The 18,555-nt window shown below is 49.9% G+C and overlaps 1 protein-coding gene across 3 annotated transcripts in view; it reads right to left on the bottom strand.

Moving 5' to 3' along the window:
- DTX2 (deltex E3 ubiquitin ligase 2) overlaps nt 1–18,555 on the bottom strand; it is a 34,633-nt gene that overhangs the window by 6,200 nt on the left and 9,878 nt on the right. For 2 of the 3 annotated variants that reach the window (XM_075719731.1, XM_075719732.1), the window contains exon 3: nt 12,314–12,372. In XM_075719731.1, coding sequence (XP_075575846.1) covers nt 12,314–12,372 — 59 coding nt within the window. Of the gene's footprint in view, nt 1–5,069; nt 5,202–12,313; nt 12,373–18,555 lie in introns of all 3 variants that reach the window. The other variant, XM_075719733.1, reaches the window with a different exon arrangement.

Raw genomic sequence — 18,555 nt, 5'->3', positions numbered from 1 at the left:
ACGAAGAGATGACTTGCCCAAGAACTGGCCAGGCTCATTCAAATCAAATCAATGAAAGGAGGCAAAAATCCCAGTGCAGAGCCAGGTAAGAGGGAGGACAAGAAAGCTCTTTGCAGAGTCTGTGGGGTACAGCAGAGATTTCAGGCAAAGCAAATGGCATTACACCACCTCACCAGCTGGCACAAGGATGGAGCTTGGGGCAATCAGACAGGCAGAAGAGGGTGATGCAGCCCTCAGCCATCCTTAGGAAACCCACACCTGATGACTTTGCATTGTGGCACCTCTGATCTGTTCCTGTCACTTTGCTGTGATAATGCTCTGATGCATTTAGATCCACCAAGGTTGTCTGAAGACAGAAAGGGCTGGGGAGCCCTGATGCTTTAGAAAAATCTGTCCCTAGCTGTAAGTGCTTGAATGCCCAGTCCCAAGGAAGCCTTTTGATACCAAGAACTTGCTTTCAGCAAGGGTAGCAAAGCCCAGACAGCCTTCCTTGCCTCTAAAGAGAGGCTCTTCCTTGGGCAGACCAGCACATCTGGCAGGCCACGTCCCAGCAGCACAGGGTGGGAGCTAGAAGGTGGCTGGGAGGCACAGCATCCACCACGGCACGAGTTGCATATGTTTCAGCACATGAATCACTTCCTTACTGGACCATTTCCTCCATAAAAGCGTTTGCCTCCAAGCCTTTGTTCTAGCCATCCCTTGGGATCATCAAAGCCTGTTCAGTCCCTACAGTTTTTAGGATTCAACAGCAGACTGAAGATGCAATAGCAGAATTGACCAATGCTGTTTACCCCCAGCTGGTGCAATGCTGTGCTATTGATTTAGCTGGGATGTGAAGGAATGTTTACCATTCTTTCATTTACAAAGAGAGGAATAATGATTTTTTTTTTTAATGCTTCCCCTTCCTCACTGTAGATAATAAGTTGCTTGCTGAAGCAAGGGCTTTCCACGGGCAACATTTAACAGATGTGTTTTGAATCCTTCCTCAGCAACCAAATGCTTGCAGCAGTAACATACCTCCTTCTGTATCCCAAAATGAGCCATATGGTTAGCAGCAGACTTTTTTTATACCCTATGCAGGTCAGACAGAGGTTGTTTCCAGTTATTGCCATGGACAGTCACCCAACTCTGATCACCTCTGCCCTCTGACTTACAAGGGCTGGACCTACTGGCCTCACTCCCAAGAGGGTTGCCCAGAAATCAGGAAGGTGAGAGGAGATTTGATGTTAAAAACAGCTTTCTCCACATTTAGCATTTCAGCAGGTTAACCAAGCGACCAGGCTGCTCTGAATCTGACACAGAGCATCCCCATTATTGCAGCCTGTTTCCTTTAGTAGATGGTCCCCCACAGGAAAGGCAAGCTCCCCCAACTCCAATGGGCTCCCCACTCCCACCCATCCCATAGGCACCGGCACAGTCCACAGTCCCAGCTGCAGATGGACAGGACATATGGGGAGCACTCGGAGTCAGCTGGGATTATTCCCCTTGCCTAGCCAGATCCCATCTTGCTCAGCCAGGAAGGACAAGTGTGCTCATCTCCTCTCCCACCATGACCGCAGCACTCTGCGCATGACTGCCCACCCCAGAGACGATGTGCAGAGAAACCTTCAAGCCAGGGGAAATGCGGACAGTGATCCCATCAGCTGAAAAGGTAACAAGTAGCACACCAGACTCAAAACCAGGCCTCCTCCCTTCAGTCCCCCTCTGTGGCAGCCAGCTCCACTCCTGAGCAGCACAGCAGCACTCAGAGCTGGACAAGCCGCTCACCTTCCTCCTGGACAGCCGGTGGGGTCTCAGTCCGCCCCAAGTGTGCAGTCAGCAGCACTGGCGTGAGGCAGTGGCTGCAGCAGCCCAAGGAAGCGCGGTGCCATGCCAGCCGGCAGGAAAGCAGCATGATACATCAGGATGGCAGAGGCTGCCAGGCCCCGTGCCAGCACCAACAGTGCAGTGCCTGCCTGGAGACTACGGCTTCCCCGAGACCTGCAGCACCCACAGTGCAGCGCTCGCCTGTGCCCGAGACATCATTGCCAGAACAGCAACAACATTAACAAGTCCTGACTAATTAGTGCCTTTGTTTAACAGAACCCAGATATTTGCCAAGCTGGCTGCAATTCCATCAACATTGCCTCAACCCGCGTGGGGCCAGGGTTTGCAGCAACAGGAGTCAGAGAGAAGGGGCTCAGCAGGGGTACACTGCACCCACCACCACCTGTTTTGGCACCAGCTGGTTGTAGTCAGCACACTGATGGCCTCCTCCTGGATGCACAGCTCTTGCTAGAGCTCTCAGTGATGGAAAAACCTGGAGGGGTGTGGGAGGGGAAAGGGCATGCGATGCAGAAATTCAGGGCACAGAACAGGCCCATCTCTGCCTGTTGGCAGCTTCAGGGCCTGTAAAGGGAAAAAGAACAGCCTGGCCAAAAGTCAGGCTCACTATTTTCACTGCAGAGCAGTGTTCCTAAGCCCAGAGGGGTGTTGTACAAACACAGCTTGTTCCTAGGAGGGACTGAGCACCCTCTTCATCCCAGGAGTCATGCACTCTACAGGACCAGCCTCCCTGCCCCCAGCAATGGGGACCCCACTTTCTAAAGCAGAGGGGGGACTTTAGCAAACTAAAACAGAGAAGGCACCCCCTTCTCACAGGTCAGCATTGGAAAGGGCAGAGCTGGCAAAGCATCTCCTCTGCAACATGTCCTGAGCAGGACAAGGATGGTTGGGACAAATCCTGCTGTGCCAGATGGGAGAGGGAGCTGCTTGGTGCCCCTTCCCCAGGCACTGTCCCATCCCTCCTGCTGGTGTCCCCTCTCTGCTCCCCGTGCCCCAGCAGGTGGCAGGGGTGAGCTGGCAGGGAGGTGGCAGCCAGGCAGGTCCCCAAGCCTGGCACCGGGCACAGCTCTGGAGCTGAGCCAGCTGCCTGGATGCCCCAGGGGCCAAGGCTGGTGTCAGCCCTGCCCCAGCACCCCCAGCCTTTGGCCAAGGTGCAGCTCAGCAGCCCCAGCAGGCAACACATGTGTGCTCCCAGGTGCTGCAGCAAATGCTGATAAACCAGCATCTTACTGAGGAAGAGACCTTGCTGATGGGGTACATAACACCCAGCACAGCTACAGCCACCCCTCTGCTCCCCAGGTGGATACCTAACACAGTGCATGCTGCTCTTACCCCCCAGCCCACATCCCATCCTCCCCACCCGCTCATTTCATGCTCTGCATTGCTGCTCTCCCCACCCTGCTCAGAAGTTGCAACACATATCCTCCTATTAGCATCACACTCTTGCAAGCATCCCGGTCACTTGCACCCACATCTCCTCACCAAGGAGGGGCTGGATGCTGTGAGCATGCTGCTACCAACAGACCCCACTGAGAAGCTGGCAGCCAGCTGCACTGCAGAGGAGCAGGGCTGTGTGTTTGTGGTCACACCTTGCCCTAAATACAGGTAGTTTCCTGTTATTAGCCAGCAGCAGGTGTCCAACACCAATGGCAGGCCTGGCCCTTAGTTTTTCAGGCTCATCCAGTGACAGGGGCCAGGCAATACCTCTGCAGGAGGGCCTGGCCTCTCCGCAGCTCTGTTTCGGCACAGCTTCCAGGGCATCCCTACCACCCAGCCCTCGTCCCCAGCTGCAGAGGGCTGCACGGATGCTGCCCATGCTGGGAGTGAAGCAGCAGGAGCCAGCATTACCCCACCAGCCAGCTGGCTCTGTGGAGCAAGATCCTCACCCAGCCCCTCTATCATCCACCTCCGCTCAGCTCTTCTTCACCTCCCATTTTCCTTTGCTCCTCCTGTTCTTTGCTGCTTCTCCTGCCGCCCCCTGCTTTCTCCTCCTCCTCTATCACACATCCTACTCCACACTTGCTCTCTCCCTCCTTCTCACTATTTGCATCTCCTCCTCCTAGCTCCCTCCATAATGCATTTCTGCAAGATAGCCCTCTCTGCATTTAATTTCTAATTTCCTTCTACCAACCTCCCTGCCTCTTTCAGATGGGTTTGGACCTCACTTCCCCATCAAGCCTCCTCACTGCACGCATGGACTCAAGGAGAGAGACACTGGCACCAACAAACTCCCCAGACAGCCAGATACCTCCTCCCCTCCACCTCAGGGCTCTTCCCTCTTTCTTAAACGCAAAGATCTCCATGCTGAACACCCCCCCACCTCTAGTCCCACCTTTGCTTACCTGAAGGGGGCAGCACCTTAGGTTTGGTGGTGGTTGACGACCCCAGGACACCTATGCTGGGGTTGGCAAACAACCTCTACAGCTACACCAGGCTGGATTCACACCTATCCCCGCAGAGTCCCAGGGTTGCTACACACAGATAGGACCCAGGCTCTAAACTTGGAGCCCACCGACTCTGCAAGGGCAAGGGTGTGGGATGCCAGTGAGATATGAAGAGGAGAAATGAAGGCCCTGCCCTGAAGGTGGCTCACCTCACAGGAGAGCTGGGGTAACCCAGCCCTTCCTGCCAGGGCATGTCCACCAGAGAGGGCTCCACTCTGCCCCACCCCAGACACAGGTGGAAAGAACAAATCCTCTGCATTCAACCTTGAAAGCCCTGTATGACTCAGGGGCCTGCTTGTCTGGAAGATCCTTCTCAGCCCATGACTCAACTGTGACAAGCATGGCTCAAAAGCAAACCTTCTCTTGAAAGCACGTATGGATTAAATGCTCTCCTTGATGGTTCCTCAGCTCTCAGACTTGACCAACCAATGAGTCAGAGAACATCCTGGTATGTGGATGCCCAGTGCTCCCCAGGAGGGTGTAAAGGGACCACAGGGGAGGCTGCAGGAGTCTCCGACATGCACAGAGAACAACTGGGCTGCTCCAGCCCTAATGACTGATGGAAATGAGCAGAGCTACCACAGGACAGGGTCTACTTTATCGTCTTATTTTACAGCCTGTCTGTGCAGGCCAGAGGAGACATGCCCTGCTTCTCCCCTTGATGGGGTGAACATCATCAGTCAAATGAGAAGAGCCAAGAGGGTGGGGGAAGAGACAAGAGGAAAGGAGGGAGGCAGAACAAGTGCAGAGAGATAAAGAGAAGGAGATGGAAGCAAATATCAGAGTTTGAGCAGGAACTACCTTTCTTGGACACTTTCCTCCCCTCCTTAACTGAGCTGTGTTTTTTAGTGGCTTTATGGGTGCTGGCAGCTTGCGGCACACAGGTGAGGTGCACGGGGAGTCCAGCGGCTGACATCAGAATAGCCGTCATGCCTACAGCGGATACGAGATCAACATGCAGGAAGGAAACAACGGGGAAACATATTCATTAAAATAAACTTTAACCTTTCAAAGAAAATTTAAAAAGATAAAATAAAACAAAACCCAAGCCCTTGATTCAGGGGACATAAAACATCCAAGAGGCAACAGGGTTGGAGTCAGCACAAGGACACGATCCAGAGGCTTTTAGAGAGAGGAGCCCAGGCAGCAAATTAAAGAAGGGAAATACGGGCACAAGTCTCACCCGTGACCCTCTGAGCTGTGTATGAATAGCACCTTCCTCTTTGCCTTGGCTTTAGGCTTCTCAGGCATTGAGTCTGCTGTGGTGCAAAGTCCTCCCGCTCACCAGAGCCCTGGAAGCAGCCCTGACCCTGGGGGCCTGAAGGATGAGGGGCATCACCTGTAACCCCTAAAGATCCTGCTCAGCTATCCCTCACTAAAGCTATGTATTTCAAAGGCATCGCACCAAACCAATCCCCAGAGTCCAGCTTAACTGCCTTCAAACACTGCAGCAGCACTGGGCTGACCATGGGCTGGAGCTGCCCCACTCAATTCCCTGCCAGACAAGCCCGGTGGTGGCAGCCCCCCACTCACCCCACACCTTGGCACTCCAGTTTTTCCTAGCACCCCTAGCTGCAATGCAGTTCTCACCCTCCCCCATCCCTGTCAGCTGTATTAATGGGATACAGTTTGTTAGAGCTAATGAATCATTAAAAAGGACAGCCATTCCCTGAAGGTAAAATTGGCACACAGAGCTACAGGACTGATCATGCTGATCTAATATGATGTTTGCCCATGAAACACAGGCCTGTTACAAGTCATAACATTTCTAAGGTAGCATATTGCTATTAAACTTACATTCAAGAAAACACCTGCCTTTGCTTTCCCAAGAAATGACTTCCCCACCTGCAAAAGCCATCACCAGAACTAAAAAAAAAAATGCTTATGGTTGCAAACTAACAGCAGACAACCTAAAAGACAGCATTTCCCCAAAAGCTACCTCTGACAGTAGACCATGCAAAACCACATCCTAACACTAGTAAATTCTTGCCAGCATCCTGCATAGTAATTCACAGCCAAAGCTGAGACTAAGGATTTTCTTTTTTCAAGCCTCTATTCAGTTGGGTTGGGAAAGGAAGATATAAGAGCACATTTGTTCAGGACAAAAATGAGGTACCTTGCCCAGACACGATTGAAAATCAAGTTATGATGGGAAGCATCAGCCAGCTTGGTGTGCAAGTGGTAAGACTATTTTCTGCCTCAGACATGCAACTACTTAAGAACCCGCGCCTTGCGACTAGAAATGCCCTGCGCAAAGCCTGTGTCAATGCCCCACAAGCAGAACTACCCCTGTGCAGTGCCAACTGTGTTTTGCACCTACTTCACTTAAGGTCCAAACACAATAAATATTCCAGAACCTGTTCAAGTCCTTTCTTGACAGAGTTGGATGGTTAAACTAAAACTTTCTCACTTAAGGACCAAAAAACAGACAGAAAGGGTTTCGCAAAATGGGGAGAGGGGCACAGACAGATGAAGGAATTTCCCCAGGGTTACCTTTGGCAGAGCGGGTCTGGCTGGAAGACCAGGCTGCCCAATGCATGGTGAAACCATGCGCTTCCAAAGGGAAATAGGTAACACCAAACCAGGCAGCCATGGATCACCCTCATTAAGTACCATCATTGTTGATCTAGACCCGAGGTGTAGCCCCCCCAGTTCCCAGGAGCTGGGGGGCCAGAGGAAGATCTTCAAAGCATACAAGCACTGAGTTAGTACCCCTCACCCTACTGATAGCACCAGGCTGTTCCCGGCAGGTAGAGCCAAGGAGAGGCCCTGAAGTCAGTACAAGCCAGCAGGCCTCTAGTCAAACATTGGATCCAGAAATTTCACAATCAAAATAGCTTCCTTTAAGTCTTGAACCAAAGACTGCAAGACTACTGTGTGCTCTCAACCCCGGTCTAAGCCAGCAGTCCTTCACTACTCCCAGGGAGCCTTAAGCAGCAGCTTAAGTGTTCCCATAACAAAAGCTACTTGTTTTTTGAGCAAACAAATACAACTGAACATGTGAAGCCCAGCAAGAGCACCAAAGCTGTCACCTGCATATGCACCAGGCAGGTACTTTTCCCTTTCAGCAGGTTAAAAGACAGCTGGAGTTATTCCTAGAAGAGCGGTACCAACTCACACTGATTAGAGAGTCTGGAGGAACAATACTGCTGAGAAACAGGCAAGATGCTGGACCTCCCCATGGCTGGGGGAGATCATCTCAGACAGCCTGACCCCACCAAGGCTGCAAATGCCAATTCCCCAGAATTGGTGCAGAAAAGGAAACAGTAAAGTTGTCTCCAAAAAAACCTGCTTCTAAGTAGTGCAATCACACTGACTGCAGAGACTGACATTTGAAAAATAAGTCCAAAGACTAACAGGGATTATCACCACCTACGCACAGCTGACTGATAGGCAAATGCAAAATTAACGCTTTCTTCTTAAGAGATCAATACTGTCTTGCTAACATTAATGTGCAGAGCCCATTTGAAAAAAAGAGAACATGACAGAAGCTGAACAACTGACTTCAGACTCTTAATGTGAGAGAACAAAATGTCACCTTCAAAAATTAGACCAAGTGAAGAGCATGAGCCACAGAACCTCAGCTGAGTTCAGCTACCCTCTAACACAGCCCCTCTCATACCTGGAATAACATGTCCAAAACTGTCTGCCAGCATCCTGAATCATCACAAAGAAAAACAAACACTTATTCCAGGAACTTTCTCTCATTTTGAGCTGCAAATGCATTTACAACTCCACGCAAACATACAGTACAGGGCAAACATGGAAGCAGGAGAATTACCCCCCACCCAAATGTTCTCCCATGGACAATCTTAAAGTGGCCAAGAAAAGGTAATTTTCTACTTCTACCTTCTGCTGCCTTTGGAGAGACACACAATGAATCATCTTCTGCAGATTCAAATCAAGAGAGCATTCAAAAAGGGGCCGTTCTGGCGTTACATTGCTCTTCTGGCTCATCTCAAAACCCAGCAGCAATGCTTCCTTTAAAACTCTAATACAATACTGGAAATCTCAGCATCTAACAATGCTCCCACAAGTTTGGTGGCAAGAGTCCCCAGCAAGGGATCTCCTGTGATCCAAGCCTTACGTGGGAGTGTGTGTTCATACAAAGCACCAAAACAATACACAGACACGCATCACATCTGCAGATTGATTCTCCAATTCTGACCTGGGGACACAACAATTTCAATTCAAACTCATTGTAGACATCTGTGGAGTTATGTCAGGAACAAATCTGGCCCTAGATAAATTCTCACCTGAGGGTGCAAGGGCCAAGCTGCAACAGGATAAGCTTGCCCAGACCAAGACTCCTTTGGATGCCCACACATTCCTGCAAGGATTCCTGCTGCTCCCTAGCTACCCCAGGAGCTTGAAAAGTATTAATGAATATGTTCACAATTTCCATTGGCCACTGGGTTTCTTCCCTGCAAGGGCTGCAGGAGGGAAGAGACAGAAAGCCTTGCAAAGCACCCTTTGGCATCTGATCCAATCCTACAAACATGTGCAATAAGCACACTCAGAGGACTGCCTCTTCTCTTGCTCAAAACATCTATTTGGCCAGAATTACAATGTTACTGACTCCTTGGGGTAAAACTATTTTCATTGGAACTATGACAACATGCACCAGCTTTTCTCAGCCTGCCATGTAAATAAAGCACTTTTGTAATATCCTGTGCAGAAGCTGAGCATGGGAAAAACACCCTTACATAATCTATAAGCGTTGACCACACTCTTGCTCACATACCCAGCCTAACATGCCGCTCCGGTCACTGGCCCTGGCTACTGATCTGTATTTGCACAGACGTCAGACTGGTATGCCTTTGGTTCCAGTCCTGGATTTAAGCAGGTAGAGGGGAAAGGGCAGAGCTTGCCTTCAAATAATGTGAGGCCTCAGAAGCACTGCTAATTTATATGATTACACACACCAGCAAAATTATTATGGTTGGTATGTTCCCAAATGCCCCAGCTCTAGGAAGCCTGTGAACGAGAAATGCTCAGTTTCATTTAACAAAAAGCTAATTCTCAGTCTTCATCTTAAAAACAGTATTAGAAGGGCCTTCATATGACTGCCTAGTCCACCCCCCAGCCCCAAGGCACACAGCTAAACTACATTATTCCCAAGAGATGTTAGTCCAGCTGATCCTTAAACACCAACACTGTGGTTCAACAGTTTGCTCAGACCCCTGTTGTGGTACTTCACCATACTAACGGGGAAAGCAAAAGCTTACAAGCTAAGTTTCCACACGTAACTTGAAGTATTAAAATAGCAGAAAGCAAGGAAAAAGACATTTCTTTTCTGTACAAAACATGATTTTAAAGTCAGCTTCATGATTTCTGGGATCCCAAGTTGTGCTTTTGGAAGACATGGGGTTGACAGTGTTACAAATCCCTCACTCAGATCTCCATTTTCTCATCACACAAACAAAACCCAGCTTCTCATTCAGACCTGCAGGATCCCCCATCTCCTGTTTATCCACCAGAAATTCCCTGTGCATCCAAGATATGCACCTGCAGCACTTCTTGGGATCACCCACAAGATTCAGGGGGTTTATTCCTCCTGTGTCAAACCAGAGCCAAAGCTGCTGACAGGCACCTTGGGATGGAAACCAAGGGTTGCGAGACTTCTGGACACGCTTCCCAGAATAAAGCCTTTTTCAGTTCCTATCTGAGACTGCCCTCTCCCCCACATCATCATGGAGCCCCCTTTGGTCCCCAGCCTTTCCACCACTGATGCTGAAAGAAGCAGCCATGCAGCAGGGACCGGAGGAACAAAAGGGGCCCAGCCTGTGTGTTAGAGAATAACCTGAATAATAAGTAAGTCAAACACCATCTGCAGGATTTTCAATATGAACAAAATACCACTTCCCAGAAGAGGTCCTAGAAAGAGAGAGTGGAGCATAGAGGGGAAGAAGGTGTCCCTAAAGACGCAGCTAATAAACATTGTGATAAAATTTGGCCTTTTTACCAGAACTCTGATGCTTGCTTTTTACCAGAAATGTTCCCAGAGATTTATTTTCCTTTCACTTGCTAATTAACTTGTCCAGATAGCTCCTCTGCTTCTATGTGATTTCAAGGACAGACTCAAATTCAGACTTTTCTCCTCCCTTGCACCTCTGAGGTCTGTCACATTTGGCAGAAGGCAGCACAGCGCCCATCAAAGCTGTGTCCTATGAAGACCTGGGTCTGAAGGAGACGCTGGCCCCAAGGAGTTGCTTCTGCACAGACCACACTCAGCCCAGCCCATGTAGCCCTGCACTCCCCTGCAACTCAGCATGCCTCTTGCTAGCTGTCTTGTGGAGAGCAAAAGGTTATTAAAATGAATAATTACTCCCTCTTTTGCACCCCCAGCCTCCAAAAACAGAGATATCAATTACAAACTTAACCTTGTCATTTTACTTTATTAAATGGGGGTAAATGGCTTATTCTACTGAGCTCTCCTACAGCCTTTTATATCTAAACACTGCACTACAAGGCATAAATAGACCATATGTATTCACCTCTTCCAAATTAACAGTGGATGACTTGCACATGTAGAATGAGATCACCATTAACGACATTATCACAGCCTGGATTCACCAGGGCGCTTCAGTTCTTTGCTGTATTTACCTTTATGTGAATAATTACCTAATTACACAGTCAGTGCTAATAGCCAGGGGATGAAATTCAGAGCTTTCATAACCAAGCGGAGTTCTTCTGTTCAGGTCATCCACCTAGACAAGGTCTGAGCTTGACTTTACACCTCATTTCCACAAAGACTGATTTGCTAACAGGGAAACAGATGGGCTGCTCGCTGTCAGAGGACACCCAGTATTAGTTTTTACACAGTGCCTGTTTGGCTATAGAGACATGCAAGGGACAGTTTTCATAATGATACCAATGTTAGACAACTGGAAACATCAATCCTGGCAGGGTGAGGCCTGACACTCCAGGAGACCAAACGCCATCACCTTTCCTGGAATAAGGTGGTAACTGTTTTCTAAGAGCGAGAACTATCTCTATGTGCTTAGGAGCAAAGTTCAGTGTCCAAGGATCTAATAACCTGGACAGACCATGCACAGACAAGAACCAGAGGGTTAATAGATACTCTGTAGTGCCTGAAATTGGTACAGAAAACACCATACAGCAGGTCTTTTCCCCACTCCTCTACCCCAGGTTACCACGTTATGATACGATTTTGAGTGCACAGTCAGTGTCGACATGGAGAAGACATCTGCTCTCAGCAGAACACCCATCTCCCCAGGCACCACCAACACCAGGGTCCCGCGGTTTGGCACTGGCCGAGTCAAAACAGAGCAAACGCACCGACGGTTTTTGGCATGGAAACGCTTCCACTGAAAGCTGCAAGCGCGAGTTGTCGTTTTCAAGGCAACGCCATTTCATGTTTAACAGGCAAATCTACTCTGAAAAGGAGCACTGAAAACTGGCACTTTCATCCCTCCTAGACACACTCCTCAGGTATATTTAGTATTGTATTCACAGGTTTGGACAATAACAAGCAAACCTGTATTCTGCTGCCTCAGGAGACAATGTCTGATTCAACGTCTGTCCCCTCCTTTCCCCAAGACAAGGCATTGCAATCATTTTTTTAAGCTAAAGACCACCTGAGCTTTTGTAACAAAATCACATTAAAAAAATTCATATTAAAAACCACACACCAGCTCACACCACTCTTCCCCCTTGACTTCAAGAAATGTAGCAAGTAACAGCTAACTCTGAGCTTGATCTGTGTGCTCCCCCTGCTACTTGCTCATCCATACCTACAGGAGAAGATAAATACCCAACCCCCAAATAAACCCACTCATTTTGAGAGCCTCAGGACCAGCACCAATGAGAAAAACAGTTACCAAGGTTTGACCACCCCATTCTCCCCCCAAATTTGCCCTCTTTGCCCTTCTGAAAAGTCTTTGGGCTTAAAACCCTAAATGCCAGTGACATTTCAGACTCTTCCTAAAAACTAACAAAGGAAAGGAAGTACCACAGAAAGGTAAACCGCTTCCTCATGTAACCCTAGGGACAGCACAGGTAAAGCAGAACAGGATCCTTACCTGCCAGGGCCTGGTTCACCTTGCTGGGTTTGGGCATCTTGACTGGCAGGTTTGGGGTGCTGGAGAGAGAAAAGAAAAAGAGGCAAGTTCACCAGCACAGCTCAATCACTAGCACAACAGAGACAACTGAGCAGTGCACTGTTCCCTCCTGAGGGCCAAGGCCCTGGATATATTAACAGGGATTAATTGCTCAGATGAGCCCCACCTGGGACCCCCACCCATGCACCCTTTGGCCACTGGTCCAGCAGCTACATTTAAGGAGCCCAGTCCTTGCTAAAGTGATCTAGCATGTTTACTTGTCTCCAGTGTGGACCTTGGACCTATGTTGTAGGTAGTTGTCTGCAGCCCCATCTCCTCCTGGCTGGATGCTAGGCCTCACTCATCCCTTCCTCTTGCTAGGGCCTTTTGGTGGACCCTGTTGTCAACCCCCTGCTCTTGCTGCTCCACCACAGAGCTTCCCATGAGCAGCCAACCTGCACTATGACAGACTGCTGCACCACCAGGTCCATGGCATGAGCACACAGCCAGGAACTGCTGGGATGCAGCAAAGTTCATCTTAAACCTTCCAGGTGACTTGGTCTCCAGCCAGAGAAAAACCGCTCACCAGAGCATGAACCCCCATGCTGTATGGGAAGTTGCAGCTATACAGATCAAAGGAAACAAGCATCATCACCTCCCACTGCTTTCCAGAAAGGGAAACTGAGGCACAGAAGGGCCAAGAAGAGCACTCGAGCACATGCAGCTGCAGCCCTGGGTTGAACAGAATCAAGCCTTTACTCTCCCTGTGCATCCAAGGGGTTACTGCAAGATGTGGGAACAAGGGAGGAAAGGTTGAAGGAGACTTAGAAGAGTTTAGCACCCACCTTCCTTTGGAAATCAAGAGGATTTGGACACCAAACATCCCCTTCAGGTTCCTAACCTACTTGTTTTGGCAGTGTTTCCCAGCACTGGCAGCTGCACCTCAAGCTCGTTTGGGATACACAGGCAGCCAAGGTCATGCAATTAGCTGACAGCAGGAGTTAGGAAGGAAAGGGTGAGCAGCAGCATGAAAGATGATGAAGGAGTCACTAGAGGAGAAAGCAAGCTGGATCCACACGAGCAGAGCAGGAACATTTGAAATCCAGCATGCTGGCACAGAGAAGCCACCTGTGGACTTTGTCTCAGGTGGCACATGTGCCTGGGATGGATGCAGGCTCATGCGCATCAGCTGCAGTTAATACATGGTGCATTCAGAAAACCATCTCCAAGGACTCCCCAAAATTACATCAAACCTGGACAGCTTCTTAGGAGTTCACAGAGCAGACCAAGATGGTCAAGTGCCCAAATGCAGTTCACTGTCTAGGGGGAACCTAATTCTCTCCAGCTGGGATGCAAGAGCTGCCACTGTGCCCAAAATAGCATCACAGGCAGAGGTCCCTCCTTTCAGCCTTGCTAAAATCCTTGTCCACATTTCCATGACAATGACCAGAGCTGAAAAGATTTGGGAGCCACACACACCTATCTTCTACCCTGATGACAGGGATGCATCCCCACCTCCCTCTTCTCCTACCTGCCGCAGTTTGAAATAGGTTCCCACACGCGCACTGAGCTCCCTGAAGAAACCCCTGGGCAGGACCCAGGGCTTGGCACTGCGCTGACAGCCTGGCCAAGTGAGACCAGCTCTTCCAGACCCTTAAAAAGCTCTCCAGACCACAGAGGTTTCCCTTCTGGCTCTTTCAAAGACTGTGTTTTCCCCTCCGCTGCCCCCAGTTTTGCAATGTCTTCAAATGATGCAATGGATTGTTGTTGCTACAGCTCAATTCAAACCCACCAAATACAGTAGAAATCCTCCCCTCAATTTCAAAGGGCTTTGAATCAGGTGCTGTGACTCCTCCTTATGACTTTTTCTTTCATCATTCAGTCTCTTCATCACAGCTCCTTCTCAGGTATTTCCCTCCTCCTTCTCTATCTCAATCCCTTTGCTTCATTTCTGTTCCTACCTATGATCTTCTTCAGATGTCTAGTAGCAGGGCCGCTCCGTCTCCAGCTGCAGACAAGGAGGGTGTTTGAGGACCAGATAATGAAAAGGAACTTGAGAGACCTGCCCTCGAAATTCAGAGAGGCATTGGACCTTCCCACCTTCCCTCCTCCAACTCAGCGGCTGAGAAGACAACACCGTGCCTGGGCACCCCTCCACCCCAGTCTGTGATGCTGCATGTGACTGAAACTGAAGAGCTTGTGCTTCATCGTCACACCATGAAGTGCAGCAGCCACCTTGGGTGCTTTCACTTCTCTGTGGAAGGTAAAAATACAGCAGAGCACAAAGCTGAACCTTGAGCTCTGCCAGGAGAGCAGATGAGCAGCGGGGGATCCGTCCAAAGGGCTGGAGCACAGGGTCATTACACCTGAGGTTGAAGAAAGCAAACCCAGAGCTGCTATCGAAAGGGGATCACTGGTAACAACGCTTTGAGAAGACCGGCATAGAAATTCCTCACTCTTCTTTCCTGCATTGCAAGGCTCGACTCCAAGTCACCCAGGAGCTAGAGCTTCTATGGAGAAGAGCCCTTGAGATTTGCAGAGGGAAATGGATATGCAATTGATGGGTTTTGCAAGCAATCAAGTTTTGGAAGCTGCAAGTGCACTGCAGATAAATTACTATCCGTCAGCCAGGAAACAGTTGCTGACCAGCTGCACTCCTGGTGTAAAGGCAAAGTGTGTTAGCTTTGACCGCTGGAGGCTTTAGGCCAACTAATGTGATGATGGAGGAACCAAATACTTCTTACTTCACACAGAGCAAACACACGCACATTCAGATAGCAGCATCTCACCTAACAACGTCGTAGGATGTGCTGACCATGTGAGCGTACTGGCAGGGCTGCCACGCACTGTGATTTCTTTTACATCTGCAGCAAGCCCAGACATAAGGCTGATGAAATCAAGGGAAATCCACGCTGCTTTGAGGTACCTCTGCCACAACACTGCCCAGGCTGATTTGCAGCCACAGTGTGTGGGAGGAAGTGTTGCCACGCCAAAAAAGGTGCAGAAACACTACTCGGAGCCTACCCTGGGTCTGAAGTGGTTATTTTTTGGAGGAGGAAGGGGAAGAAGTAACAGGGAAGGATATTGCTATTGTAGTATAACACGGGCTGTACCTCAACTCTGAGAGCAGGCTCGCCAGCAGCACCAACAGATATATTTAGTCTATCAGTTCAGACTCAAGCTACTCCAGTATCACCATACCAGCGCTGGCTTCTTGGGAGAGAGACGGAGCCAGGCTGGGGTGAGGTCCTGGAATTTTGTCCTGTCATTCGCTGCAGCTCCTGCTCTCCTGCTGCTCTGTATGCCAGAGGTGACGGAGCACAGCAAGGGTCACTGCGTTGTGAAGAAAGGGATACCAAATAAGACACTCTAAGATTCAGCAAGAAGATCCTGATAAGATTTGCCATCACTGGTTCCCATAAGCAGAGTGTGGCAATTCGCTGTAGGAGGCAGACAGGGCAGACTTTTATTTCAGCATGACAAAACCACTCGCTTCTCCAGAATTTCAAGATACCACAACACCGGTGAGACAGCAAAGCACGAGACCGGGGAGGAAGCGTGGTGTCCATGGCTGCTACCATTTCAAACACTGGGCAGCCATGTTTGAGCTGAACATCACCCAAGCGGCTTTGTACACAATATCCTGACAGAGCAGAAGCGGGGAAGCCTGTAGCAGCTCCCCACCTGATACGGCCCTTTCTTCCTTCCTCTCTCTCTGCACACCAGCCAGCAGGCCACATGTTCCTGTATCACAGCATCTTTGTAGCCCCCTGGACAATAGCCAACACTTCTCCTCCCAGATCAGGGCTGCATCCAGCCCTGCCTCACATTAACACCAAGTGTTACCACAACATCCAAAGGTCTAACCCCCTTCCCAGGGCTAATTGAGTGTACAATGACATTCATGACCATGCAGCAGTTTCTCCCCTACCTTTCTTCCCAGGATGATGCCAAAAACCAGACCAAATCCCTCTAAAGGAGGACCTTTTGGTATGCTGCACGCAGCCACGTGGATTTGTGGTTTTGCTCCTGGCACCAAGCAGAGGAGATTCCCCTGCTCCTGCTCAGGAAGAGCAGCCGGCAGCAGAACCACGCCAGCTAACAGAGTGCTGTGGGACCAGTACCGAGCAGAGCCCCACCACCGCCACCTGAGGAGCTTGTGGGTGTGCCTACGGACAAAGATGCTGAAAATGCAATGGAGGAGGAAAAGAAAGCAAAGGCCCTGTCCAGGTTCTGGTCCCTAGGTTACACCCACTGATCTCACAAAGCACTGTGGGTCATTCCCCTCGGAAGACTTCGGGGCACAGCACCAGACCCTTCCTAGGAACACAATACTATAACCATCCTTCCCCAGTCCCCAAGGCCCCCATTCCCCACACTTCTAAACAAAATCCTCTCCACCCAAGCTGCTGCTTATTTGCAGGCACAACCTAGACCAGCACCCAAAGCCGCATAAGCTCGGAGGGGCTGGCAGATCTACAGCGGGGATTTGCCTGGCTGGGGCACTAATTAATATATCCCCCAGAAGATTGCTTCCTGCAGCTTTACTTACTCGTATTACAAGCAGGGCACTCCTCACCATGTTTCAGGAGTGCCCTTCCCTAATTAGTCAGCACAGCACGGGGAGTGGGGCAGCTCTTGCCCCAGGGACAGGTGCTTTCCTGCATGGGATGGGAAGGATCACACCAGGAGGTGGCTGGGAATCTGAGGGGCTGCACCGCAGCAAGGTGCTGACCCCTGCTTCACAGATCTGGTTAACAGCGCTGATATAAGGACACGACCCTTGCTGCGGCACGCTCCATCTGCAGATTTCAGTGCTATCTGGGAGGAAGGCTGGGTTCACTAACTCTGTTTAATATGCAGGAGGAAACTAATGCACCAAGAAGCAAAATAACTTGCCCACATGTATTTAGTACATTAGCAGCAGAGCCAAGGATATTAACATCTATTTAAGCCTTGGCACTCCTCTCTGGGTTTTCCAGTGACTTTGACCCTCTTGAGAGCATGGGGAAATTAAACCTGTGTTTTGAAGCGCCTGAGCTCCACCCTCTCTCACACCAGCATCCACCCTCCAGCAAGCAGGAAATGTATTTAATCACCGCCAATGCCACAAAAGCTCAGGCATGCCTGTGCTACTAACAGCCCGTACTGGGGGCTATTCCTGCCTGCATATTAGAAATAACTGTCACAGCCACACAGGGAGTTAGGCAGCTTTCCAAGCTGACATACACCTCTTCCTGCAGGAGAGACGTTTTCTTCAGTACTGCCATTTTTAGCTGTGTTTCCTAAAGAAACTGGGTGTACGCAACTGCACCATCTTTCAGTCTCTCCCTAATAGCTTTTGAGGGCTTCTGCCAGTTGCAGCTCAGCTCCGAGAGGCAGGAGCTGGGTCATCCCTGCAAGCTTTGTGAAGATAAGCAGTTTCGTAAAAGCAAGTAATCTGCCAGGGCTGCTTTGGAGCCAAAGGCTGCGGGTGAACACAACACAACCTTTATTAGACACCAGAGGATCCACCGCAGCCCGCTGCTCCCTTCCCTTTGGCCTCTGAGCACAGGCCAGCACAGGAATTGCATGTACATCACAGCTAAGAGGAATGAGCAATGCTGCACGCTGGATGCAGACAGAAACCCTTGGCCGGATAATTAGTGGAGGATAATTGGTGCTTCGTCTTCACTGCCACAAAGGCCGCACTATTTAGTGATGCAGGAGGAGATGGGGCAGCGACTGCGAGGGAAGGGGAACTAACCACTGTGCCATGCCAAGCCCAGCCAAGGGGGGAAGATGGGGAACCTAGGGGATGAAACAGCCCAGGAATGTTCTGGGCTTAGGAATTAAATGAAACACATTGTTAGAGTTTGCTGCTCAGGTTTCTCCTAATTCACAGAAATTAGAGTATTTTCTGCTGGAACATGGGTTTCACAAGCCTGAGACTGTAACCCCAGCCAAGAGCAATTACACCCACCCAGCAGCATTTCCAACTCAAACCCAGCAGAGAAGTGACGGGAAAAGCCATGTTGAGCTGTCAGCTGGTGCTGAAAAAGCCCCTTTCAAATACAGCACTATACTGGGAGACAGAGATTGCCTCCCTGCATGCATTTGTCTGTCAGGCAGGGAGGAAGCAGAGCACCCCTGGCAAAACTAGTCCCAAAGGACCAGAGATCCAGACATCGTCTGTCATCCATGGTGAGCCACCAACACCATCTTTGTTGTGCTCTTCTCTAAGG

Source organism: Pelecanus crispus, chromosome 12 (assembly GCF_030463565.1).
Source record: "Pelecanus crispus isolate bPelCri1 chromosome 12, bPelCri1.pri, whole genome shotgun sequence".
NCBI lineage: Eukaryota > Metazoa > Chordata > Aves > Pelecaniformes > Pelecanidae > Pelecanus > Pelecanus crispus.
The sequence above is the reverse complement of the archived record's forward strand: the minus strand, read 5'-3'. Positions and strand labels throughout refer to the sequence as shown.